The sequence below is a fragment of the Melanotaenia boesemani genome, chromosome 17, assembly GCF_017639745.1.
Source record: "Melanotaenia boesemani isolate fMelBoe1 chromosome 17, fMelBoe1.pri, whole genome shotgun sequence".
Classification (NCBI taxonomy): domain Eukaryota; kingdom Metazoa; phylum Chordata; class Actinopteri; order Atheriniformes; family Melanotaeniidae; genus Melanotaenia; species Melanotaenia boesemani.
Genome location: NC_055698.1, coordinates 18,166,652 through 18,193,067, shown reverse-complemented (window position 1 = coordinate 18,193,067; position 26,416 = coordinate 18,166,652). Strand labels below are relative to the sequence as shown.

Here is a 26,416-nt window from a genome sequence, read left to right as displayed (position 1 = left end):
TTTTCTGACTATTGACCCTACTCTATGATTTATGGAACAGTTATCCAAAATCTCTACTGTAAAACTCTTCCTCTAACAGGGTAGATGTTATGTAATACTTCATTTACATAATGAAACATAGCATTTCAGAAAAGCTGTAATAAAAAAATAATAATAATTCTCTTAAAGTGTGTAATCATCCTGGAAAGTGTCATTGTGATATCCATCGAATTAAAATCCAACCCTTCTCTTGTAGCGTCTCCACTTAATTATATTGTCAGTGTAGAACGTTGTTATGGAAACCTGTTAGGCCTTCTCAGCTGGTGCTTGCTGGCAGAGTTAATGCACTGTCATGGCAACAACATCATTTACACACAGCAGTGATGAGATTGTGGTAGTAAATAAAAGCCATTATCAGTCTACTGTTAGACTTGTTTTACCAGTTTATCCCACTCTTTCAACAAAACTGTAGCTGTGACCAACCCTCTTGTTTAAACAGGATATGCAGCTAGCTCCACATGCTGGTGGATATCTCAGATCACTGCTACAGTGAAGTAAAATATCTCCCAAACTAAATTAAAAAATGCCAATAGAATTTATTTTCATATTTGGAAACTTGTGGCTCGATCTTTGGTTCCTGAATTTGGGATTTCTCCACAATGATGACATTCACATAGAAAGCAACTAATCTGATGTTGCTAACATAAAATATCAACAGAAGACCACAGAATGACACAGTTCAAAGTCATTTTTATTGGGTGCCACTTTCTAGGAAGGTAAAGTAAAAAAAGAAAGAAAGAAAAAACTTACATTCTAATTTATATTAGAGAATATGACAATTACGATACCAGAAAATGATCATCAGTAACAAATATAATCCTATACAAATTAAATGCAGCCTACAAAAACCTTAATGTAAGGTTACCATTCTCATTATTGTATTCTACATCTCTAATGTCCAAAATAAGTGTTTTAATCAAAACATATAATACATATTTCTTTTGATTTTTTTAATTATTGCAAAGGTTTCTGCATATGAATATAAAACTGACTAATATACAAAATGACCAGTTCTGACTAATTTACATCTTTTACACATTCAGCTCAGTCACACAATTTTTTGTTAAAGTGCAGATTGTGTCTCATAAAATAAACATAGAAAGAAACCTGATTAATAATGTTCCCTTAGAAAACACTAGAATTTAACTGAAAATCTTATTCATGTCTAGAATATAACATGCATGTATTTATGTATGTTACACTTCCTTAAACTTCTGACTTATCAGAAGTCAGACCTGATGGAAAGATATAATAAACTCTAAAACTCCATTATTTAGTCTAGAAATTGCTATTACAATAAACATTTTAAAATTTAGAATTTGCTAACTCGCATTAAAGGAACAATTTCTTTCTTTTCTTTTCTTTTTTAAAATAAGCTGACTCATATGAGTTTCATGGTAAATCTGCTTGTCTCCATGTAGTTGCTTGTCCCTCCGTTAGTATTTGACATGGCGCTTCGTGGCACATATGCGATTGTGGCTGTGTGCTTGATTTGGCCTTTGCTTTTACTCCAGAAAAACATGAAAATGAAACATACAGTCACAGAGCTGAAAAAGGAGAGAAACCCAATGGTTGCAGCTATTAGTAGAGTCTTGACATCAAATGGGAATTTCTGATTTCCATTTACACTTGGAGAAGCAGATGGAAAGGTAGACCAACCTTGAAGACGAAAATGGGTTTTAGAAGATGGTAGAAAGCCTTGGACATGAAGGGTGACAGGCAGGCTGTCGTTTCCTGCTGCATTTAATGCCACACAGATATAAGTCCCGCTATCATGAGGCTGAGCATAGCGAATCTCCAGAGATCCATTGGAGAGAGCTCGTACTCTCCCGAATTGTGAAACATGTCTTAGCTGTGGGTTTAGCCAGCTAACAGATGGCAGAGGGTCACCTTCTGCATGGCAATAAAACACCACCGTGTGTCCCTGATCCACTCTGATATTTTGAAGTTTGCGGTTCAAAATTCGAGGTTGCCGGCAGGTGAGCAGATTTGGGAGTTCTTCCTCAGAGAAATCCAAAAAGTTCCAGCCCTGCAACTGGACTGAGGTAGTGCAAGTGGGTGGATACCCACCAAAGTCCATATACAGTCGTTTTCGCGCCACCCAAAGCAAACGACAGTCACATGCTAGTGGGTTGCTATCAAGCCCCAAACCATGGAGAGTTTCAACTGAATGAAAAGCTCCAGCCTCAAGTGTGGTAAGCAGGTTTCTTGACACATTGAGCAATTTTAAATGTGCCAAACCCCTGAACGCTCCAACTTCAATATGTAGTAATGACGCCCCAACAAGATGGAACTCTTGGAGCCGGAGTAAATCTCCAAGCTGGTTTCCATGAATGTAGCTAATAGGATTAAAAGAAAGGTCAATGAATAGAAGATATACAAGGTGATGTAAAGGGATGTAGGGCACAGCATTAAGGTTGCAGTGTTTGATTGTTAAGGATGTGAGATTGAGGCCAAAAAGACTGTTCCCTGACAGAGTATCCAGTCTGGGGCAATGAGCAATGATGAGTTCCTTGAGGTGTGCTAGATGACTGAAAGAATAGTTTGGTAGTGTGGTGAGGCCAAGCCGGTGAAAATGAAGGCCTCTCAACACTCGAAGCTGAGTGAGTGCCTCTGATGGCACAGCAGTGAGGTTTGAGCCATCGAGGTCCAGCTCCTGTAAACTGGTTAGTCCAGCGAAAGCCTGATGAGAGATATAAACTAAGTCATTATCAGCTGCTGTGAAAAACTGCAGGGCTGCTAAGTCGCTGAAAGTAGAGTCCAGGAACACAAGAATCTGATTGCTGCTTATGTCAAGTAACTGAAGATTTATCAAACCAGCAAATGCTCCCACTGGAATAATCTTGAGGTGATTGTGAGAAAGACGCAGAGTCAAAAGGCTTTGCAAGCCCAGAAAAGCTTCCACTTCAATCAATACCAAGAGATTGTTACTTAAATCCAAATGCAACAGTTGTGCTAGCATGTAAAACTGCTGATGCAACAGAGCCTTGATTGAATTGTGAGATAAGTTCAATATCTTAGCTTCTTGAGCAAGGCCATCGGGCACGGTGGTGAGCTGGCCACCTGAGCAATTCACCTCCAGTGCAGAAGCATTGCAGTGGCAGGATGGTGTGCACAGCCAGCGTGTTTCAGTTGTTAATGCCACACCTGCAGCCAACAGGTAGAGCGCTCTCCAGGACATCCATCGGTGGGCAGCAGTCCCCTCAAACATCTGACGGCCTGCCTTCATGTGTGTGGGAAGGACAACTGTGGGAAAAAAATAAATGGTTTAAACAGAATCATACATGTGTTTTATGTGGAGATTTTCCTTTTAAAGAACACTTCACATTTACTTTTAAGGAACTAAGTTAGAGGGTAGAGAGGAAATAGTTTCTCACAGACTAGTTTTTTAATAATCACACAGCTGGTGATAGAAGATCCTGTCTTTGTTGGAATAAAAATATTAAGAGGCCAAACAAGAAAATATGACCACAAATATTAGTAAACTGCAGTTGATTTGGAGTTTCTTTAAAAATAATCTCATAAATCACAACTGAACTTTCGCCTTTAAATTAATTTGAGCCATTTGCAGGCATGAATGTGAAATGTTAGGCTTTAAAAAGCATGTTCCAAGTTAAACAAATAACAGTGTTTAGCTGTTTATAGCTCTTTTATAGTGTATTTGCTCTATAAATATAATATATAAAAGCACTACTAGTAAATCTCTGACTTTACAGGTTGGACAGAGTTTATTTAACAGGTATTTTCTCCTTCTATAACTTTGCTGTCACCTTTCTCATGCAAACCTAACCCATTAGAAGGTGTGTGCTGAGAAAACTAAGGGATGCATATTAGCAGCACACATTACCACAGAAGAAGAATCAACTTCAAAGGTGTCTGACGAAGGGAAAAAAACTGAGCAGCACTTGCAGTATATGCTATATTCATCATTACATCTATGCTCACCAGTTTGGCCTGATGGTGGTAAAAAAATAGAAACATGTTAGACATGAAAGCTTCTCTGTTACGTAGAGTTGTTGCTGGTTCTACAGCTCTTAGCATCACAGAGTGAATCCAGGAATTTGGAAGGATAAAAAAAAAACATGAAAAATAGGTGCAGGTTGTACACTCAGTGTACACTCAACACTTGATCTTTTGTTTAATGTGTCCTGTTTGAAAGCAGGTACTGGTAGAGAGAGTAAACTGCACCGCAGGAGGCCTCACGAGAGGATTTAGCCAAAAAATTAAGTGTGTGGCTTCAATTATTCAAAACATAATCTCTCTCTGGGTAAGACGTGATGTAAATAGTGCACTTATTCAGTCAACATTTTAGGTTTTGCTTATTTAGATCCTATAAGAGCACATTGTGGCTTGATTTTAGTAATTCTGCATTTTTCTGCTGTTTTTAATTATTTTTCTTTTTGATAAAGGTGATAAAGGAGGATTAAAATGTTAAATTAAAGAACTAGTGAGCCAGTGATTATATTTATTTGAACTTGTTTATGTCCAATTTGCAGAATTTCTATATAAATATATATGAAAGGTATTTTTTACATAGGGACAGGAAGGTTTTCCATTTAACCTCTCATCCCTGTTAAATATTCTTTTCTTTTCTTCATTTAAACTTGTCTTTTTCTTCGTCATAACACATGACAATAATTTGGTGCAGTAAAGGCTATAGATACCTATGGGCTAAGATAAAGCTTCCATAACACTGGATTACTCTAGAGGTCAGGAAAACACAGCAAAATACTACTGTCATATAATCCTCTATTCACAGAATATCAAGAAAACGGCTAAACAATGGTAGCGTATCTGGAGTATGGAGATCATGGCCTTGTTATTCCAAGAACTGTGATCACATAATGGAGAAAGCAAGCTGCAAACGGAGGAATGCCAATTGAGGCTGCTGACATTTTTCAATCTCAGATCATCATAAGCTTTTTGCTTGTTTTTTTTTTTTTTTTTCTTGGGCCAAATCCACCAGTAGGGGGCAGAAAATGCATAACTATATTTGTACATCAGTTTCAAGAAAAATTACGATGCTGTCTACAGACATGCTGTTAATGAGGAAAACACCCAGTTACTGTCAAACACAGAGAGAGTTATCACCCCTGTGTGTGAGTGTGTGATTGTGGCATGTGAACACACACAAACACACAGAAACTACACATTTTTTAATACATGTAAGCTTCAAGGAGTAAACAAATTGTGCATGGGCTGAGAGTTCAGTCCATCATAAAATGTGTGACTTTCTGAAAAGTGCTGTTTAAGTTGCTAAGAATGACAGAAAAAAATGTGACACCTTAAAAGTGTGATACCACCCTCAGCTTTGGCAGCTCTCTTCACATGTGCTGAAGACTGCAACATTACAAAACGTGCAACAGAACAGGGATGGAATAAGAGCAAAAACAAGGATTGATTTCTCATACAAGTGTCTCTTTACTAACAAAAATAAATAAATGACCTGTTAGAAAGGGAAAACGGGAAAGGCTAAAAATGCTTCTAACATTCTCTTAACCATTCAGACTGATTTTATTTAGTTTAACTCATACAAATACATTATTTTTCTCATTCAGAAAATGTTTTCATCTTGAGCGCTCCAAATATGCAGATAGCAAACATGTCTGAGTAAAACAAGTTGAAATGATCTCTCACTCTATGCGCGATCATGCATTTCTGAAGATAAAATTATCTTGACACACTTATTATTGAGGAAGCTGTCTGACTGCTTGTAATAACAGCAGCAACACGAAGCAGAATATAATGGAAAATGACTCCCACTAAACTCCTCAGGGAACGCACATGCAGGTGAGTGAAAATAATGTTCAAAGGTGAAATCACAGCCTCATGCTGTGATTTGACAGTTTCAAAAGCTCAGACACAAAAGAGGGCTGTATAAAAGACATATTATTATGTTATTTTTAAGGAAAACAGAAGAAATAGAGTGTGATAACTCACCTTCTCTTCAAAATGAAGGGCTTGTCATTGTGATCATTCAATTTTCGTGTGTAAATCTTCTTTCTTGTTGTTTGTGTTTCTGTGTAATCTCCTCTGTATGAAGAAAGTATTTAAGGACTCCATCCAAATGAAACAAGTAATTTGGGGGAGCAAACAAACACACACAAACAACAAAGCTTCACCCCCCCCCCCACCCCATTCTGAACATTTAAACTCCAAAGGAAGCGTGTTGCTGTAGCTTAGTTCCCCTGTGGCTCTGCCGTCCTCATGGCAACAACAACCTGGCAGTGGATGCGCGGGTGCTTGGTGCATGCTGGGGGATTATATGCACTAGCTGCTGGACTCCTTCCAGCACGCTGCACTGGATGACAGGAGGCAGGTCAGCCAAATGCAGAGATTTAGGAGCAACAGCAGATGGGAATGAATGTGAACGCAGACACTTGGAAATAAATAAATATCTTTTCAGCTGTTTACTGCGAGAGCAATTTGAAAGTTTAATTAAGCCAAGGACACAATTGAGCTGTAAATTCCTGGAGAATTGTGTTTGGGTAAAGCAATTTTTCAAGTTTGAGCTACTTTTTGAAATTATAGTACCAGTATTATCTTGCAAACCATCGCAACAAGACTTTAGTTAGTCATTTCATTATTTAATTTGACATTACCTACATAATGCTGTGGATAATGGAAGATCTCTCTATCTTTGGATTTCCGATCAGATTTTCATTTTGGCTAGCTAAAACAAGATTAACCAGGGCCAACTTTTAAGTTTAAAATCCCTACAAACAAACCACATGCTATACACAAACACAGTATCCAGAACTAGCAAAGACAGAGTCACCAAACCAAGAAGGGTAGATTTATAATAAGATAATAAGTAGGTTAATATTACCAAGCATTGTATATGAAGTCATGCAATGATTTCAATAATCCTACTGTATTATAGAAAATTCTTCCTAAACACTGCATAATTAGCATGATAGACAGCTTTAGTATGGCTCAAACCTATCCAGATTTCATGCTAATATCATTTGCCAGTATTACCGTTCATCTGTCACAAGTGGTAAGGTGGCCTTCTGAACTACATTAGATTTTTACACATTGGTACCCCTAATGAAGAGTAATTAAGCATCCATCTTGCATCCTTCTCTAAGCATTGTCTAGCCAGTAAAAATATGTTCAATGTCAGTCCACTTGCTCTTTCCCTTTCTTTCTTTTACTCACTCATCAATTTCTCTCAATATGTTTTTATTACTTCACAAGTATCATCTGATAATGTCCTCTTGCATTTCTTTGCTGAATCAGCTATGGTGCACATTAAAATGACCAGTGTGTTGATATCCAGTTGCTGGTATGTGACAAGGTGCCAGAAAGCAAAGCACAGTTGTGACGTGATGCCCAATCAAAACGAGTCAGGAGTTCAGAGTTCGAATGTCAGAAACATATGTAGTGCTGCTTTAAGAATCAGGTCAGGTGGGCAAAAAATATTTGTATGACTGGCCAGAAACCACAATGCTCTACGAACTTCTACATACACCTATCTCTGTTGCTGCTTAAAAATTGTCTACAACTGAAATATGTGTTAACAGTGTTTAGAGAGTCTTCTAATTTAGTTAAACTTTCCTTCTTCTACTGAAAATCCTCATGGGTGTTTGTTCTTGTAGGCTGAAAACAACTAAAGTTACAGTAAAAGAAAATCTGACTCCTAGTTGTCGTTAAAAAACAAACGTATGTGAGGTGTAGCAATAGTTTCTACAAAGGTCAAGGTTGCATTGTAAGAAGAATGTATTTTTTCTCCAACAATGATTGTTTTCATGATGTTGGCAGTGTGTCTGCACCATATTTATGAATTCTACAAATGAGGCATTTGAGTTTTATATCCAGTAAGTATAAAAAATTTAACTTTTAACATGAGACATTGCAAGAAAAAGAATAACAATAACAAGAATTTAATTCAGTGCATTCCTCACCATTTTATTGACAGAGCATTTGCAGGGTGAATTTAAATCACTTTTAATCAACAGGCTTGAAGTTCAGGGTCAACATATCAAGTATCTTTTGATCATATTAAAGTATGATCAGACTACAGTTAATACATGACTCCTTGGACTTTTTAGACACTTTTGAACATCTAGTTAATTATCCCTATATTTCTCCATAGTAAAATATCCTTAAAAATCTTCCTGGATCCAGGTAGTGCCCTGGATCGCCCCCAAAATCTAATTACTTATTCTTTATGCCATTTCTAAGATTTTCTAAAAATGTCATCAAAATCCATCCATTACTTTTTGAGTTATGTTGCTAACAGACAGCAAAACAAACCAATGCCACCGAGTTAATAACCTCCACCTTGGCAGAGGTAAAAAGCAGCTTATTACAAGCTGGCATTATTCTTTCAAATCTGGCAATGCTTTTGAAAAAGAAGAGGATCCATCAAAATGAAAATTTCTATCTTATATTGCCTATTTATAACTGTCTTTTGAAAGTCGTGCTAAAGATGAGTTCCAATACTTATAAATGGAGATTATTATAGCCAATTTATACCTGATGGAAATGACAGTTTAATGACAATTATTTTTGGACGATAGGTAAAGCCTGTAGATATCTAAGCTAAGATGTAATGACAGCTGATGGAAAGAAAAAATGTTTACATAAAACTCTGCAGCAGGATCCTGTTGACACACACAGAACATGCATGAAGGAGCTTGAGCTGAGACACTAACTTACCATCTGGTACTGTACCTCAGGGAACTTGCATTCATCAGCAAATCTCTGTCCAAAACCGGATTCAGGAAGGGGAAAGATCAGAGATGAACGCTACCAAAGCATAAGCCAATCAAAGTTAAGCATTGCATAATATCCTCATAATATTTGTTTCTTTATTGCTGTTCCCTGTTGGTCATGACTGTTATGATGTGTCTGGGTAATTCTTCTTCAGCTGGGCTTTTTTGTTGTTGTTGTTGTTGTTTTTTACTTCTGATGCAATGAACAGCAGAGTAAAAAAACACAGCTGGCAGGAAACCAGGGGAGAATGATTTACAGGAACAAAGCATAATGATCATAAAACATGTTATAATACAATATTATCACCTTTAAGACACTTATTCATTGCCTTGTTTGTTTTTGTTCTTTTTTTTTTTTGGCCAGGGGTGTTTTATATTTTCATACACAACTGCACACATAGAAACAAATGTTAGTAGGAGGCACTGGTAAGCAGCATTAACAAAAGAAAAAAGAAAAGCATAAACATTATTGAGTATTAAACATCTTGTGGTTTACATAATTCTCTTCCTCAGAAGATTTCCAAGGAAACTTTAGAGTATACCATTACAAATCCAGAATGACTCTGTAAATGTCAATTTTGGTTCCTTGTTTTTGCCACCTCTAAGCGTATTTCCTCTTCTAGTTTCTACTACATCATGAGCCAGCACGTCTCTTACACCATTGGTCGAGAGCTAGAAACCAGTTGATTTACCACTTCATTTAAAAAAAGTCGCAATTCTCAGGACTTTCCTCCTTAAACTGTTTCATAAATGTGCACTTTAATACTGTGACGTTTCTCTCTTTCTGACTGGAAGGTTATTTTGAGCTACTGCAGCTGATAGTAAATTAGACTCACATGATGAGCTGCAGAGCAGATGCACTGGAGGGAGATTTTTAGAAAAGTTTGTAAGAGGAAACTAAACTTCCTCGTTTGAGCGTGAAGGTCTTCTGTTTAAAACGGGTGAACTTTCTCCCTGCAGCATTACAGACCTGCTAAACAGTCTGCATCAAGGTGAGACCAAAGCCATTCTTCATGTTTGTTGGATCGTTTGGCTGATGTCAGAGAGGAGATCAGTTGCTTGTTAAATTTTATGTGTGTACAGTATGTCCATAAATACGAAGGGAAAGAAAAGATTTGCTGAGCAAGATGTGAGGAGATCACAGTGAAACATGTCTGAACTTCCCTTTTTTGAGCTGAGAACATATTTAAAGTAGTATCTATTTCCTTTTATAACATTTTAGTTTTACCAGATCACATTGAGCTCTTGTGCAAGAAAAGGCTGTAATTTTTTTGTGCTAAAGACTTAGAGAACTAGTCAAAAGTTTGGACACACTTTCTCATTAGATTTGATGGGAAACTGACTGGTAGTGTATCTCTTAAGTAGATTTATGTACACATGTGAAGAGCTCTCTGCTTAGCAATGAAACTGACACCAAGACAATTTAGATTCTACAGGTTTGTGCTAAATTAACTTATTTTAAAACTATAATTGGAAAATATGAGCATTTTCTTGAGGAAAACTGAAGTCCTGTGTTTCTGGATGGATTCAGATGGTTTGTATGGTGGCCCAGATGTTCAAAACAGCTACATAGGAGTAAAGAATAATGCAAAAATTAACTAAAACTAAATAGAAAACACAAAGTCTCTCTAACTGCAGCATTAAAAAAGACTGAACAAAGTTCAGAAAACACTTCTCATAAACATCAACACTCACTAGAAACTTGGATGTGGTCTAGAAAGGTTTTACTTGAAATATTGATGTTTTTCTTAAATGTTGTGGAATTCAGTGTTATGGTTTTGAAAATGTAACTGTATTTCTGTGAAATGTGCTTGAAGTTGTGTTTTGTTTTATTTCATATTTTTTAAAAAATTACATGTTTTATTTTTGTTGTTTTTTTTTTGTTTTTTTTTTGCTGTTAATGTTGCTGTTAATTGTGTTAATTGTCTTTTCTGAAACATTATGTTTCTGTTTTGTTTTTCATTTTTATGAATTTACTATTTTTCTTTTGGTTTTTATTCTGAAATATCTTTGTTAGATGTTTTATTATTTATTTTAATGTTGTTTGTTTGTTTGTTTTTTGCAATTACTGTGATTTTTTCTGTTTATTTGTATCATTTTGTGTTTATACTGATTTTATATATAACACATACATACAAATCTACAGTATAGAAACACAAGCCCTGTATTTCTACATGAAGTTTTTTTAACCTGGCAGCATTTAATAGTGTGACAGATACTTATAAGATACTTATAAATTAAAAAGTAAAGTTAATAGAAACATAATTAATTAGATGATTGTATAAAGACACACAAAATTTAAGGATTGTCATAAAGTGTTTAGTGCTTTCCCAGTTCTTTTTTTATGTGGTCTATATTGTGTAGGGAAATTAATCTAAAGTCTCATAGTGTAAGCACATTGCCACAACTGGGAAGCTGTTATGTCAAAATTAGATAATTAATAAATAAGTCAGATTGTTTCGACTCAAGCGTCACGTCTGCTGTGCTTGTTCTGTTTTTCTTAGCAGGATGCACTTTTTACATGCAACACTTCTTTTGGCTTCGGTGGTCCTCAGCTGTTCTTCGTCTTCTCCAAATAAAGTGTGGGAAGAGTGGAAAATTAAATATCACAAAGTTTACGATAATCAGGTACAAGTTCTACAAACATTTTTTTTTCTTTATTGTCACATGAACACAGATCATATCAGTCATGTTACATTTGTTTCAGACTGAGTTGGCTTTCCGGAGAGCGGTATGGGAGAAGAACGTGTATTTGGTGATGAGACACAACCAGGAAGTTTCAGCAGGAAAACACAGTTACTCACTGGGACTGAACCACCTTTCTGACATGGTAGGTTGTTTCTTTTGTTTTTGTTTGTTTTGTTTTGTTTTGTTTTTTTGTTTGTTTTTTTTTTGCTCTGTGGGGAGACAGCAAGAAATTAAAAGTTCTATGGATGCCATTTAAGAAAAATAAGTCATAGATCTTATTAAAGGACAAAGTAGAATTACCCAAGATGTAACTTGCATGCCATTTCCTGTTTAACTGGGCAGCACAATCTTACCAGAAAAATGTGTTGCTTTCTGTGTGGCTGCATCACATGACACCACAACCCATGAATTTGATGAGCAATTAGTACTTTTCTACAAAACCCACCCCTAAACCAAGCATTGTACACTCCCATACAAGCCCAACCTAAGCCAAGAAAGTCAGAAAGAAAAATTTAGATTATGAGGTTTAGTAAACTCCAATGATCATGAAAAAAAACTTGTATCACAAAATACTTTTGAAAGTCTGCAGAGTAACTCCTGCTCTCTTTCATAGAACAGATATAAGAACTGACTGAGTGCAGGCTGTTATATTGAGATGTAGCAACACACTGTAGGTGAGGTGCGCAGTGTAGAGCATACAGCTTCACAGAAGCTACGTCTCTATATAGACTAAAGGAACTAGTTTTGCAATCCATGGTGCAAATTTTGAGTCTTTTTTTGTTAAACTGCAGGATTTTGCAATGTGGACGACATAGTTATAATACTTTCTGTTACAAGATCAGGCTGAACAGGGTGAAAACATCCAGTTCTCTGTCTCTGATGTCACTGATGAGAAACTTTAAGAGCATAAAGGCTGTAAACAAGTCCTCCTCTTCGGTAGTTGATTTGAGCTCCAACTGCTGTTGTATTTTCTCCTTTAATTATTGACAAAAGTTTAAGAAGCAGAATTTGAAAAAGAAAATTAAGATCTCTGAGCATCATTGCTTCGTCTCACATTGGACTAAGAGGAAGTCCCCCTTGCTTGATCTTTAGCCATAAAGTGATGCAGGCTGGTGCTACTTGTTTAGCAAGCTAACATTTGTAGATATCCCAACAACATATCTTTTACGTAGTGCTAAGCTCATTATAAATATTTCAAAAGCTGTTTTAAATCTAACAGTTTTAGAATATAAAGCAATAAATGGCTTTTCTTACACATCAGCACTGCAAACAAGGACAAAGATAAATCCAGAGTAATTATTCTAGACATTAACAGATTTGCTTGAGATAAACTGTGAGTTTGAATGTAACACAGTTGAAACATAGAGGCAAATTCGTAAAAGCTGAGCCCAAAACTGTGCAAAGATTGCATGTTAACACCATGTAAACATAATGTGAAAAGCTTTAATATTCATTGATCTTTTGCTTGTGTGAGATGGATGTGACCAGCACTGTTAATCTGCCTTTAAACCTGCACCCTGTGGGCTTAATTTAAAGCCCAACCTATAGACCAGCTCTAATCTCCCTTCATACAATCTGATTAATTTAATCCAGTCTGACTAGGCCAGCTTGGAAAATCAGGACTCTTATATTACACAACTCTTATATGACTAGCTGCAAGTTTGGGGAGGCTAATGAAATACCACGCTATCATAAATACTTGGGGGTACAACCATTTAGATAAAAAGTAAGCCAGCAAACTGTCTGTGTCTTAGTTCTGAGAGATTTACAGAGATGAATGGTGAGTGGGTTGTGTAGTTTTATTTAATTTATATATTTTGAAAATATATTCTATAAGTCTTCTGTCAATTTTATTGACTATTCTTTTTATTATTATTATTATTATTTCCAGTTTGGCTCCCATTGGAGCTGAAGTAATCATGACCAAATCTGGTATAGCATAAAGCTCTATGGCTAAGTGTGACGTGCATTAGGTGTGACAGTATTTGATTAAACATGAAAAACACAGAATGCAAGTGCAAATAAACAAATAAAAAAGTAACATATTATGCAAAAGAGCCATATTTCTTGTGTTGACATTAGATTTAATTGAAAATGTTCATTGAAAAGTGAGAAAAAGCCCAGTGATGACAGGCATTTTTTGCAGTACAGCAACAAGAAGGGTTACTATTTTACAGATAAAGATTGCGCAGCAAAGCCTAGATGGGCATGACGTTTTGACTCTGCAGGAATCTGGCAGAAGTGTCTCGGACACGCACAAGCTCTTGGCTTACTGTCAGAGTACAGTGCATTACTGTGGCATTGGAGAATATCATAACTGTTTAGGAATAGACCCAATGGAAGAGAGCAGAAGAACAATGAGTCCAAAATACAATTATTTAAGAGGATAGAGGTTATACACATGATGCAGGGAACAGACGAAAGGCAAAATCCAAAAACAGGGAAAAATCCAATCAAATCAAAGGTACAAGCTGGGCCAAAAGTCTGGAAAAGCCTGGGGCAAAATGCATGAAACAGAGAAAAATGAAGCCACAAGGGAGAACAGGAGTTGCTTGACTAGTGTAAAAACAAACACATTACATAGTTCACAGCAAAAAACACAAATTATGGGAAATGATAGAGCAGCTGGATTTAAACTTGTGAGAAAATGTATAGAGGTTTTTACAGCAAGCCAAAGAACAATGACAAGACTGTTTAACCAAAAAAGAGCATGGTAATTGCTGGACCTTAAGTGGGATTGGAGTAAGAAAAAAAAAGAAAACAATTAAAAGAAAAAGCTGGATTGGAAGTGCATTTTATCATCTTGTGAGGACTTTGATACAAATCACAGGAAGTTGTATTTGATTTTCTGCCTCAGTTACATAAGCTAAAGTTTTTTCTCATGTAACTGGGGAAATGGATCTGCATCATAAAAAGAGCAATGCACAGCAAATGTATTTTTTGGAGTCAGTTTAAAAATTCATGATGTAAAGGAACCAAGTGTGAGAAAGGGAAAATATCTTGTATTTTCCCAGCTCATTCAAATTTGCTGCACTGATATGAACATTTTTTTTTTAAACTGTTGTATTCCTTTCAACACAGTCTTTTCTATTTTGTTTTTTACTGTCTGCAATTAAACTACTAGAAACATTTACTGTACATGCAGCACTCATTTAAAGGTACAGTGTGTAAGAATTACTGACATCTAGTGGTAAAGATGGGCATAAAAGGACTTCAATTAGTAAACAGAGATGTGAATGGACAGAGGCCGCCAGTGGCCAAAATTCTTCAATACATAAGCACATTTTCATGTTTTCATGCTTTTAAGCAGTTACGTATAAACTAAATGGTACTACTTCGGATGCCTTTCGTAGGCCCATTTATGCTCGAAACAGAAGACAGTTACTCAGACACACGGACGGTTTCATCCATCTGCTGAGTTGGTTATGTAGGTAACTTGGTCCATTTTCACAGAGCTTAGCCATCCGTCGGTTGATGCAGAAAATGGAGAAAAACCACCAGAAATTGCAGGGGCAGGGCTGAGCAGAATAGCTTAAGTATGGCCAGTGAAAGAAACAAACAAGAGAAGAAGAAGAGGAACAAGATGACCAGTGCACAGTGGTGTAGTGGCTAACACTGTAGCCTCCCAGCAGAAACATTGCTGGTTCAAGCCTTGGCTGGGGAGTGGTTTCTATGTGGAGTTTACATGTTCTCCCCATGTATCTGGCTTCCTCCCACCCTTCAAAGACATGCATGTTAGGTTAGGCAAACAGAAGAAAAGGCTATGAGAGTGTTGAGGGCATGTTCCAGATGCTAACATGGTTGTGTGAGAATTTTAAGAACTTTTTTATTGACAAGGTTTTGAGTACTCCTCACACTTGTGCTCCCTCTGTTTCCACTTTATGCTCAGCTGTTTTTTGCCAGTTTGAGCCTGTTTCCCTGCAGTTTTTGGAGAAGATAGTAAAACATATGATGCCTACTGGATCTCCCAATGGTCCCATTCCACCTCATAATGTGCTCCATATCATTAATGCCAGCCTAACTAATGGGAGTACACCTGGAAGTTTCAAACATGCAGTTGTTACACCACTAATAACGAAGCCCAGCCAGGCCACTCTTCCTTCCGTTTAAATTTTAGGACTCAATCTCTAAAGTTTTAGAGAAAGTTATAAATTCTCAATTGCAGCTTTTCCTGGAGAAAAATAATGTCCTTAAATTGTCTCAGTCTGGCTTTCAAAACACTGCACAGAACAAAGTCTGCTCTTTGGGGGGTTTTTAATTATGGTTTTATGGGCACAGATTTAAATCACTGAGTGGTTTTGGTACTGTTGGACCTCACAGCAGCCTTCAACACAGTGGATCATCAGATCCTTTTGTCTCGTCTGGAGAACTGGGTTGGCATTTGAGCTTTACAATGGCTGAAATCTTATTTAACCGAGCAGTGTTAGTGTGTAGATTGGAGCTGAAGAACCCTCTTCTGCTCCTCTTGACAGTGGAGTTCCTCAGGGCTACATTCTTGGACTTCTTCTTTTTTTCCCTTTACTTGCTCCATCTCTGTGCAATTCTTAGAAGGCTTTGCATGTCCTTTCACTTTTATGCTGATGACGTCCAGATCTATTTCCCCCTGAAAAAAAGTGCATCCTTAACAAAATAGTATAGGGGAAACAAAGGCATGGATGTCATTGAATGTTCTTCATTTTAATGACAAAAAGACTAAGGTGTTGCCAGTGATGCCTAAAAGGGTCCAGTTTTTCTGGGGTTCTTGACTGGTTATCTTAAACCTGCAACAACAAATCTCAGAGTTTGCTTAGGTCAGGGGTAGCCAACGTTGGTCCTCGAGGGCACCAATCCAGCTGGTTTTCCAGATTTCCCTGCTCCAGCACACCTGACTCAAATTAAATGGATCCAACAGCCTATAAGGATCTCCACAGTGATTTGTTAGTTTAAGTCAGGTGTGTTGGAGCACGGAAATCTGGAAAACCTGCCGGATTGGTGCCCTCGAGGACCGACATTGGCTACCCCTGGCTTAGATGGTAACCTCAGACGACGCAAAAATCAGCTCAGTGGTCAAATCTAGGCTTTTTCAGCTAAGATGACTGCCTAAAGTTAAACCATTTTTTCCCGGCATCATCTTGAAATTTTAATCCATGCTTTTATAATTGTTTAGACTACTGTAACGCACTTTACGTTGGCTTCAGTCAGACCTTCTTTAATTGGCTCCAACTGGTCCAAAATGCTGCAGCTCGACTTTTAACAGGCACTAAAAAACGAGAGTGCATTACTCCGGTCTTGGCTTCCCTTTTTTGGCTACCCATTAGTTTTAGAGTTGGTTTTACAGTTCTTTTATTTGTTTTTAAGTGCCTCCACAGTCTCACCCACAGTATCTGTCAGACCTCCTTCAAACATAGACATAGTCACGCCCCTCAGGTCAGCAGACCAGTTACTTTAAACTGTTCCCTCAACCAAGAGGAAACTTAGAGGCAGTGTTGAGGTAGTTATCCTAAAAAAGTAATTAGTTACTAGTTACTCATTACTTATGTAAATTGTAATGAAATTACTTTACTCGTTACTGCATTTGAAAAGTAATGCCACTACTTATTACTTTACTTTACCATCTCCTAATTCACCGTGTAGACATGGACAAACATCATAGCCAAATCATCACTGCCTGTCTGCATAGTGTTTACTGTATATTGTAAACAAAATGGCTTTAAAACCACAAGAACAACATCCCTGTCTGTGGGAAGAAATGGGCACAGTTGTCTCATAATCATTTTATCTAGTATTTTTCTAAACCTGGGCGATTCAATAGTCGACAGGGGGAGCATGTCTCCTACAATAAACCCTGCAACTAGCTTGTTAATTTCTGTCTGTGTTACCGGCTGCTGCGCTCCAGGAAATGTTGAAAAAAGCTTAGCTTGTTTAGGTGGGTCGGCGGCTGAAGGACTCTTTCCACTGACGGGCGAGCAGGATCTTTCGCCACAAGTTTGGACTGAAACTAGACTGATCTGAATATCGCCACTGACCAAAAGCCTGTATCTCCGACTCTCCAGCTTAATTTTTCTTTCTCTTTAGTTGGCGCACAATCAGCTACAGCACAAATTGATCTCTATGGCAACATGCCCAGGCAAGCACACACACAGGCAGCAGCATGTGCGTACCACTTAAAACAGATCAGAACTTTACACATAGACAAAATGGCTCGAGTAACGCAGAAAAACATGTTACTGCAGTCCAGTAATTTCGTTACCAATATTTTAAATCTAACGCACTACTTTACTTTATTACCCAAAAAAGTAATATCGTTACTGTAATGCGCTACAAAGTAACGCGCTACTCCCAACACTGCTTAGAGGTGACTGAGCATTTTCTGTAGCTGGACCAAGACTGTGGAACCAGTTACCACCACATATTAAGGAGACCTCTTAACTTGCTGTTTTTAAATCATTGCTTAAAACACATTTTTTTCTTTGGATTTTAGTTCTAGTCGAGATGTTAGTTTTTGAGATTTTCTTTTTATACTTATTTTAACTTATTTTAAATGCTGTATAAATAAAGTGGCAGTGAAGTTGGAGTGTTGGGCGGCTGGAAACAACTTTATAGTGGAGTTTTACCACCTCCAACCAGCATCTAAAACTTTGAACTCAGCACTGCCCTCTAGTGGAGGAATTGACTTGACAACCTTGACAACATAAAAGATGTATGAAAATATGAGAACGGCAACGTAAGACAATGTTTGAAATGTACGTCCCTATTCACATACGTAAGGGAGCATAAATGGGCCTTAAGGCATTACTGCTATCAAACAAAGCCAGTATTGGATTTTTAAAGCTTAGAGGGTTTGCACTTCATTGCAAATGGATTCGTTTGTCCATTTAAAGAAGCCATAGTAAAAGAAAAAAGGCTGTCACAAATTTGGCAGCTGCTGTGTATGTGGGATTACAGATAGTAAATATACATGACTTATTTTAAGGGAATAAAAATAAAACTTTTATTCTAAGCAAAGTGGTCAGATGCCAATAGAAATAAATTTTTCAATGACATATTAACGTTTTCTGTCATTGACCTCTGATTTTGTTATGTACAAAAGGTTGTAAAATACAAAACATACTTTTTAAACATATGATAACAGCAAAACGTGCTACATTTCGTCCTCATGCTGCTGTTTATAAGTATTCAGAGAGGTAGGACACTGATGTGCAGAGAACGTTGCTAATCTTGAAACATCCTTCATGTATATTTCATTAGTGATTCTCTTTTATGTTAAGACAGCTGAGGAGATCAACAAGAAGCTCAACGGCTTTAAGCTGGAAGAACATCTTGATTTCAGGAATGGCACTTTTAAGGACATCACTGGCATATCAATACCTCAGAGTGTGGACTGGAGAAAAGAAGGGCTGGTCGGCCCTGTCAGAAACCAAGTAAGAAATTGGAAAAATAAAAAGAACAATCACACATCAACAGCTGCCATTAACATGGTTTTGCATGTTTGTTTTTTGTTTTTTTTTAAGGGATTATGTGGTTCATGCTGGGCCTTCAGCTCTTTGGGAGCCCTTGAGGGTCAAATGAAGAAACGAACAGGTGTCCTTGTTTCGTTGAGTCCACAGAACCTGGTGGACTGCAGCACCATAGATGGAAATCTTGGCTGCAGAGGAGGTTATATCACTAAATCCTACAGCTACATCATCCGCAACAGAGGCGTTGACTCTGAGAGCTTTTACCCTTATGAACACCAGGTGATCCTCAGAATGCATGAAGAGAGCATATGCCACTTCCCTGGCACAACTTTTTATCTTCTCCTTGACTCTTAATATCCTTATTTGAGTTCACAGCATTAAATTTTCATCACATATTTTTATATAAACTTTTAGATAAATCAAAAGTTAACATTTATATTTGTGAGCTGGAATTGTGTTTTGACAAATTAGTCAAAAGATAAACAAAACAGATTGCTACAGATTCACGGCAGTCGTGTATCAAGGCAGTCACACACCAGAATGTTAAACAGCTGCATTGATCCACTGTGTGAATTATTGCAATGCATAAAAAAGGCTCATTGTGAAAGGCTTATTATTTGCCTACATATCCCTTTCAAAATTGTAACACTGAAAAGTTTTCTATTTCAGAAAACTGCCATTCTCAAAAAAAAAAACAACAACATAATAATAATAAAATAAAATAAAAAAATGTACAGGATTTTCAAAGCTTCAAAACATTTATTTTGCATTACAGTATGTCCCAGTTGCTTTGGTGCATTTATCACATCAGAATTAATATTTGCACAGCAGTTACTGCGTTTCTCAAAACAATTAGTACAAACTGCAGAACCTAGTAGATAACATGCAAAAGCCTGTCACTTGCTAAAAATAGATGGTTCATTCCTCAAAAGCAAGTATTTATGTCAATAAAACTGTCAGAGCCTTAAAAATGAAAAGTCCTGTTCCCATTGAGTATGAACAAGGTACTCAAAGAGCTTACTCATGTTTACATTATGAATAATCATGTCTAACCTGTAAGTGTTTTTAAATACAAAAACGTCAGATCTCAGAGACACTACCTGAAAATACCCAAGACAGCACTACACACTAGATGTACAGCCATTTGAAAACTACAGTAAATTTACACATTACTGTTGTTAGTGAGGGTAACTGAATACAGGACACAATACATTTGTTTCACATTTTTACTTCATACACTCTTTGCCATCTTACAGTCATTTCTTCACAGCATTATGCAAAAAAAAACATACACTTCAGTCACTTATATACAACAAACCTCCTGTGCATCAAGACGTTCTTGTCTGCCTGGTCACATAGTTTTATCAGCATCACATCAGATATCATCCCTTGCAATGCAGAAAAAGGAGGGATCTCCTCGAGTGGGAAATCCACCCTCTGCAGGACTCATCCTGCATCCACGGCTGCTAGGACAGCCATTTGAGTATGTGAATGCTGGTTGTACACCTTCCACCTCCAGGCAGAGAAAATCTCCCCAACTGGATTTAGGAAAAGGACTAGAGAGGGAGACATTCCCTGAAAATATTAGAAAGAAATGTTTCAAATCTTCTTGACAGATTTTGATAAGTAGTTAATATATTTTTTTAACTCTGTAATCATTTAAGCAATGAAATGAGAACTGTTAGTTTTATGGGGTTTGACTTTTCTGCAGTTGTTGTTCATTTTAAAAGATATGACCAAAGCAAATGATAATTTTATGAAATAGCAGAGAATTATATGAAAGTCCAAAAGAATCTGCAGTTTGATCAATGCAATAAGAAATGCTACTCTGATGTGCACAAATGACTACTTGAGGTGGAGGTTGAAGTAATAGTTATGTGAATGTTAATTCTGATGTGAGAAATGCACTAAAGCAACCTAGAAAAACTTTAAGAAACATTCTTGTTTTCCATTTTACTGACAGTCACTGCTTGTTAGGGTTTGGAATAAAAATAACACAGTCAGGCTTCAACACACCCCCTGAAGGCTACCTTATACAAAACAAGCTATGAAAAATTGCTACCATCTCTGAATGTTTGTACTTTTATTGAGAGGCCTATGTTTTGGACATGTGTACACACTTGCCCATCACACATTTTCTTGTAAGACTGGACTGAATTTGATAATCCAAAGAAACGGATCCTATATTTATCCTCTAAATATAATTTTGTTTATAGAATGGAAAATGTCGCTATTCTGTGAAAGGAAAGGCAGCTTATTGCTCCAACTTCCACGTCCTTCCACAAGGAGATGAGAGGGCTCTGCAGGCTGCAGTGGCTACAGTTGGACCCATCGCTGTAGCTGTGAATGCAATGCTGCCATCCTTCCATAATTACAGAGGAGGTAAGGCTGCTCACACCATCATGTGGGACGTTGTTGCAGCAGCAACTTTAAGTTCATATTTTGTTTTGGGTAAAATTGTTCCAAAGGGTGGTTGATTGTCTAAATATGAGTGCTAACTCAATTTTATACAATGAAATTCAAACAAATACCCCCTGTAAATTGACATTTACTTGGGTGAACCTCATATGTCCAAGCACAAGTGAATGCAACATACAGAGACAATGTCGCCCTCCCTATATATAATCATTGATAGATGGATCTCTTTTATTTTTAATGTTTTTATTTACTTACTTATATTTTATTTACAACTGTATATTTATTTGTTTTTGGTACTGTTGCTTAACACATGCATCTTACAGGTTTATACAACGAACCAAGCTGCAACCCCAAGTTAATAAATCACGCTGTCCTTGTTGTTGGTTACGGTACCGACTCAGGACAAGACTACTGGCTCGTCAAAAACAGGTGGACATGTCTGTCTTAGCAGAAAAGTTAAAAAAAATCTTTGTGTGCAAACTGTGTTTGACATCAATACTAAAGTAAGTATTTTTGTGGTTGTAGTTGGGGATCTACATGGGGAGAAGGAGGCTTCATTCGGATTGCCAGGAACAAGAGAAATCTCTGCGGCATTGCAACATTAGGAGTTTACCCCACACTGTAAATCTCATGTTTCAAATGATTTAATCTCAGATACATAATGTTTTTTGTTTTTAAATGGCAGCTGTTGCCTAAAAACAAAAACATTTAGAAATATTATAGAAAAATAAAAAACTACAAAATCATTTGACATTTTTTGTTTTGTTGTGTTCTTAACTGATATTTGGAAGATTTTAATTAAAAATGTTGTTTTATATATATAGATATTCACTGTATTTAAATACTTATACATTAACAATATTTAAACAATGGCTTTGCCATCTGTGTGTTAGTACATTTAATAAAAATGAAGGACAAAAATGAAATGGTTCATATCTGCTGTATTTTCTTTGAAGTGACTTACTATGACACTGTTGTTAATGATAAAAATGTAAATACTATATAATATAAATAATATAATAATTATATATATATAAAAAAAATTTTAGATTATTATTATTATTATTACCAGAATGAGATGTCAGAGGAGATAAGAGATATTTAAACATTATCCCATGATTGAAATGTTATTTTAAGAAAGTGAGAACGACAAACTTTTTCCTGTTTTTCAGTTGTTTATGTGAACAATATTAAAAAATGTTATTTTATTTTTCTTTTATTTGATTATTAAAATGGTATTGTCTTGAACATCTCTGACTCTATTAACCGCTTTATTCTGAGGAGACTATAACTGCTACAGCAACAGCAAAGATAGATGTAAAATATTTTGTGCTATATGATTGCACATCCTGTAAAGTTGCAGCTGGAAACATCTGGAATGGGCTTAATAACATACTTATGATGGAAGTGTTAAATTAAAGAAAATCTTACAAAGAAAAATTAAAAGATTATTACAAGACTGTGAACGATAAAAGGCAAAAAGTAACTTGAGGAGCTGCTGTTGGAGGATTCCCATTCTATGTTTCCACCATGCCTACAGTCAGCGAGGGACCAAAGGTTGCTCAAAAAACTGCTCTCCATCTCCATCATAGGAAATCCTTTCCACCCCTTCCATAATAGACTGCGCGAATAAAGGTGATCTTTCTCCAACAGTCATGTAGCTCTGCAGACAAAAAACATTCTTATCTTCCACCATTTCACTGTACAACTGCTCACGTTTAGACAAAAATCCCACAATGTGCATATATGTATAAAGTCTCCCAGAAATTTTAATAACTGTAACGTTGTCGCTGAGCAGCAATATTTACATTTCTGGTAAAGTAAAAGCACCTGAGTTCAAGAAAAAGAAATCCCACAGTTTATTTTCCTAGTCTTCAATTCTTGTCTTCAACTCCTCTTCTCACTTCTTCATCTCTTCTACAATATACAGTACCCGTCAAAAGTTTGGACACGCTTTCCTCTTAAATCCAATGGGAAAGTGTGTCCAAACCTTTGACTAGTAGTGTATGTTTGTAATGGAGATGTGAGGAGAAAGAGGTGATGTGACAAACAAAATGACACATTCTTAAGAGCCTGAGCATCTTTGCTTAAAGCTCTCTGATCAAACTTGCTGTCTTCTTCATTTGTATTTAAGGAACTGAATCATTCTTGGAGTTGTTTTGCTGAGATGAATTTTATGATTCATCAATCAAACAGAAAAGAAAAGAAGTCCAAGGTTTCCTCTCAGTGTTGAGTTCACAGTTTGTTTCTGCTGCCATCAAGTGGATGAAAAAGTTAGTTAATGCAGGTTAAATTACTTGCAGGTGTGCAGTAAGTGTGCCTATAAATGCATGGTGGTCAAAACTCTCAATGTTTTAAGATTAGTCTGTTTTTTCCCCTGGTTATCTGTTAAGGTGGGTCACTTTTTCATCTCCAATCAACATAAGGATCCATGTCTCTTTGTTTTCTTACTGACATTAGTGTGTTTCTTTTTGTTTTTTTTAATAATCTGAACTGTGTCTAAATTACAATTGTATACATTTAGAAAAAAAAAAAAAAACCTGTTAACTGTTAATGCATAAATGTCTGAATTTTTAGGTTTCTTCATTGCTTTACAATGAGAATTGATGTCACCAGAGGAGACAACAGGCCTCATGTCTTAACATTAAATGTCTTTGTTTAGTCTGACTCTGGTTAAATTGCAACCTCCTTTTTTTTATTTTCAGCTCTCAGAATGTTTCAGCCTCTGCTTTTCATAGTCTTGTGTGGTTTGCCAGTTACTAGTTCAAACATGGATCATCACTGGGAGCTGTGGAAGAAGACCCACAGCAAGGTTTATTCTCATCAGGTGAAAGCCTTGGTCTTTAATCCTGCCTGTATAATCACTTTTAGGAAATTTTGTTTTAGCAGTTGATTGGATGACCCTTCTCAGTTTGCTAATGTAACTGGTGCTTAAAATCCTTTTCTTGTACTAAAAGAAAATTTGACCCCTCTTAACTGTTTTAATGTTCCAGGTTGAAGAGTGGGGTCGACGGCGGATATGGGAGGAAAACCTGGAAATGATTGGTCTCCATAACCTGGAAGCATCCCTGGGTCTGCATACCTATGAGTTGGCAATGAATCACTTGGGAGATCTGGTGAGTACTTGGAAAAATTAAAGATACGTTTTTGGGTTTCCCCAAAATTATTAAAACAATCACCTATAATATCAAGACATCTCTCTGTGCTTGCAGACCACTGAGGAGGTCATCGGTGTGTTCTCAGGCACATTTGTACCATCTGACCAAGAGAGGGTTCCTTATGAATTAATTAATCTTAACATGACCCTGCCAGCCTCACTGGACTGGAGAGATGAAGGGTTTGTAACTCCAGTCAAAACCCAGGTGAGGTCAATCGTCATGCAAAAATACCTTCAACTGCATTTCTCTTTGTATTGTCACGAAGTGTCTATCCCTTTAGGGTTCTTGTGGCTCTTGTTGGGCATTTAGTGCAACAGGAGCCCTTGAGGGGCAGCTGAAGAAGTCTACAGGTGTCTTGGTGTCCCTTAGTTCACAGAATCTGGTGGACTGCTCCACAAAATATGGCAACTATGGGTGTAAGGGTGGCTTCATGGCAAACGCTTTCCAGTATGTCATTAAAAACAATGGAATCAGCTCTGATGATGCTTATCCATATGTAGGAAAGGTTAGTGTATAAACCCTTTTTTAAAAAAAAAAAAAAAAAAAAAAAAAAAAAAAAAAAAAAAAAAAACTGGGGGGGGGGAAGATAATCTAACTATTAAAACACCTTTTTCAGCATGATGAATGCAAGTACCAGCCAAAGCATCGGGCTGCTACCTGCTCAGGATATGGCTTTTTACCAAAGGGGGATGAAACTGTATTGAAAATGGGCTTGGCTACCATCGGCCCAATCTCAGTTGCAATTGATGCATCCAGGCCAAAGTTTCTCTTTTACCGTCACGGTGAGAAATTACTTCACACCTTTTAAAATGATACAGAAGTGTTGAGGAAATTGGCTAATCTACATGTGGCCCAACAGGTGTGTATCGGGACCATACATGTACCCACAATGTGAACCATGGCATGCTGCTTGTGGGATATGGCACTGAAAGAGGAGAAGACTACTGGCTAGTCAAAAACAGGTTGGTATGAAGTGGTGAGCATCTCATGTGTCTTTAGGACTCTTGTGGAAGTAATTATCTATCCTTTTTCTAGTTGGGGTAAACACTTTGGAGATGAAGGCTACATCAAAATGGCTCGAAACAGAAGCAACCAATGTGGCATCGCGCTCTATGCTTGTTTTCCCATTATGTGAGCAAGACGTCTGTGTGGGGTTTTGTTTGGTTTTTTTGGGGGGGTACATTTTTTATAAACATTGTTTATTGGGGGAGAATATATGAAAAAGGTAAACGGTAAATAAACTCTAGTTATTGTCTCTTTAAATTTTTTTTAATTTCTATGCTACATGTCAAGCAGAAGTGTCGAGTTTATGAAGCTCGGTGAACGCCTGAACATATTGTGCTGCATTGGTGAATTAAAACTGAACATTCAGTAATGACTGTCTGAGGTGTTTTTGTATTTATAAGTGGAAGTGCTACATGTTCTGACTCCTCGAAATGCCATTAGTGGGTTTTGTAAAATCGAGCTAAAGGAAATGTTCCCAGGAATGCAGGCTCTCTGTATTTCAATGGCAAAGGATCAAATGTTTGCTCAGTCACGACAAACGGTCAACACCTGCATTGTAAGAAATTATTGCTGAAAACTGATTAGAATCTTGAGTATTTTATCAGCAATATAACTATGAAGTCTAAAGCATCTTAAATGGATCGACTACACAGCCAAATGAAAACCTCACAGTGCTGTTTGAAAATGCTCCATTGCAAGGATCATGAGTTTCTTTTAAAGGTAATATGGATGGATGTACAATTAAATTTAATGGTAAAAGATGTGCATAGAAATGACCTCAAATGCAAAGCACATGTGAATGGACCATGGTTATTAATGGCCAAAACTGACATGTTTTCATCTGAGTGGCTTCAGGTGCAGCAATGACTGCATTATGGGTAACTACTTCCAAATTGTGTGCATGTGTATTGTCTTTGGGATAATTAACACCTTAAGACACAGACAGTCCTTT

At 36.9% G+C, this 26,416-nt stretch overlaps 3 protein-coding genes across 6 annotated transcripts; 2 read left to right on the top strand and 1 right to left on the bottom strand.

Annotated features, from left to right (window-relative positions):
• Positions 1 to 712: 712 nt before the first annotated feature.
• Positions 713 to 6,153, bottom strand: LOC121628206 (leucine-rich repeat and immunoglobulin-like domain-containing nogo receptor-interacting protein 1). Of its 2 annotated transcripts, XM_041967173.1 has the most exons (3): positions 5,980 to 6,153; positions 3,116 to 3,285; positions 713 to 2,722 (listed from the first exon to the last, which is right to left on the bottom strand). In XM_041967173.1, the coding sequence occupies exons 2-3, from the start codon at positions 3,266 to 3,268 to the stop codon at positions 1,421 to 1,423; spliced, it is 1,455 nt and encodes a 484-aa protein (XP_041823107.1). In that variant the 5' UTR covers positions 3,269 to 3,285; positions 5,980 to 6,153; the 3' UTR covers positions 713 to 1,420. The 2 variants fall into 2 exon arrangements, with proteins under 2 accessions (XP_041823107.1, XP_041823106.1); XM_041967172.1 differs by having other exon boundaries at positions 713 to 3,285.
• On the top strand, positions 5,792 to 22,446 carry LOC121628208 (procathepsin L-like). 3 transcript variants are annotated; one of them, XM_041967174.1, is made up of 8 exons: positions 5,792 to 5,829; positions 11,267 to 11,387; positions 11,467 to 11,589; positions 18,695 to 18,847; positions 18,938 to 19,162; positions 21,100 to 21,265; positions 21,625 to 21,730; positions 21,827 to 22,446. In XM_041967174.1, the coding sequence occupies exons 1-8, from the start codon at positions 5,792 to 5,794 to the stop codon at positions 21,924 to 21,926; spliced, it is 1,032 nt and encodes a 343-aa protein (XP_041823108.1). In that variant the 3' UTR covers positions 21,927 to 22,446. The 3 variants fall into 3 exon arrangements, with proteins under 3 accessions (XP_041823108.1, XP_041823109.1, XP_041823110.1); XM_041967175.1 differs by lacking the exon at positions 5,792 to 5,829 and adding an exon at positions 9,464 to 9,751; XM_041967176.1 differs by lacking the exon at positions 5,792 to 5,829 and adding an exon at positions 9,464 to 9,751 and having other exon boundaries at positions 11,264 to 11,387.
• Positions 22,447 to 23,614: 1,168 nt separating this feature from the next.
• Positions 23,615 to 25,834, top strand: LOC121628369 (cathepsin S-like). The gene is made up of 8 exons (XM_041967409.1): positions 23,615 to 23,694; positions 24,007 to 24,128; positions 24,295 to 24,417; positions 24,514 to 24,663; positions 24,740 to 24,964; positions 25,076 to 25,241; positions 25,319 to 25,421; positions 25,495 to 25,834. Exons 2-8 carry the CDS (start codon positions 24,015 to 24,017, stop codon positions 25,592 to 25,594), a joined length of 981 nt encoding a protein of 326 aa, XP_041823343.1. The 5' UTR covers positions 23,615 to 23,694; positions 24,007 to 24,014; the 3' UTR covers positions 25,595 to 25,834.
• Positions 25,835 to 26,416: the final 582 nt, after the last annotated feature.

Bases quoted from the DNA above. Each gene is read 5' to 3' on its own strand.
- LOC121628206 (XM_041967172.1), bottom strand. From the start codon at position 3,268: ATGAAGGCAGGCCGTCAGATGTTTGAGGGGACTGCTGCCCACCGATGG.
- LOC121628208 (XM_041967174.1), top strand. From the start codon at position 5,792: ATGACTCCCACTAAACTCCTCAGGGAACGCACATGCAG. The intron at 21,266-21,624 runs GTAAGGCTGCTC...TGCATCTTACAG, and splicing joins CTTCCATAATTACAGAGGAG to GTTTATACAACGAACCAAGC. The intron at 21,731-21,826 runs GTGGACATGTCT...TTGTGGTTGTAG, and splicing joins TACTGGCTCGTCAAAAACAG to TTGGGGATCTACATGGGGAG.
- LOC121628369 (XM_041967409.1), top strand. From the start codon at position 24,015: ATGTTTCAGCCTCTGCTTTTCATAGTCTTGTGTGGTTTGCCAGTTACT. The intron at 24,418-24,513 runs GTGAGTACTTGG...CTGTGCTTGCAG, and splicing joins TGAATCACTTGGGAGATCTG to ACCACTGAGGAGGTCATCGG. The intron at 24,664-24,739 runs GTGAGGTCAATC...CTATCCCTTTAG, and splicing joins TAACTCCAGTCAAAACCCAG to GGTTCTTGTGGCTCTTGTTG.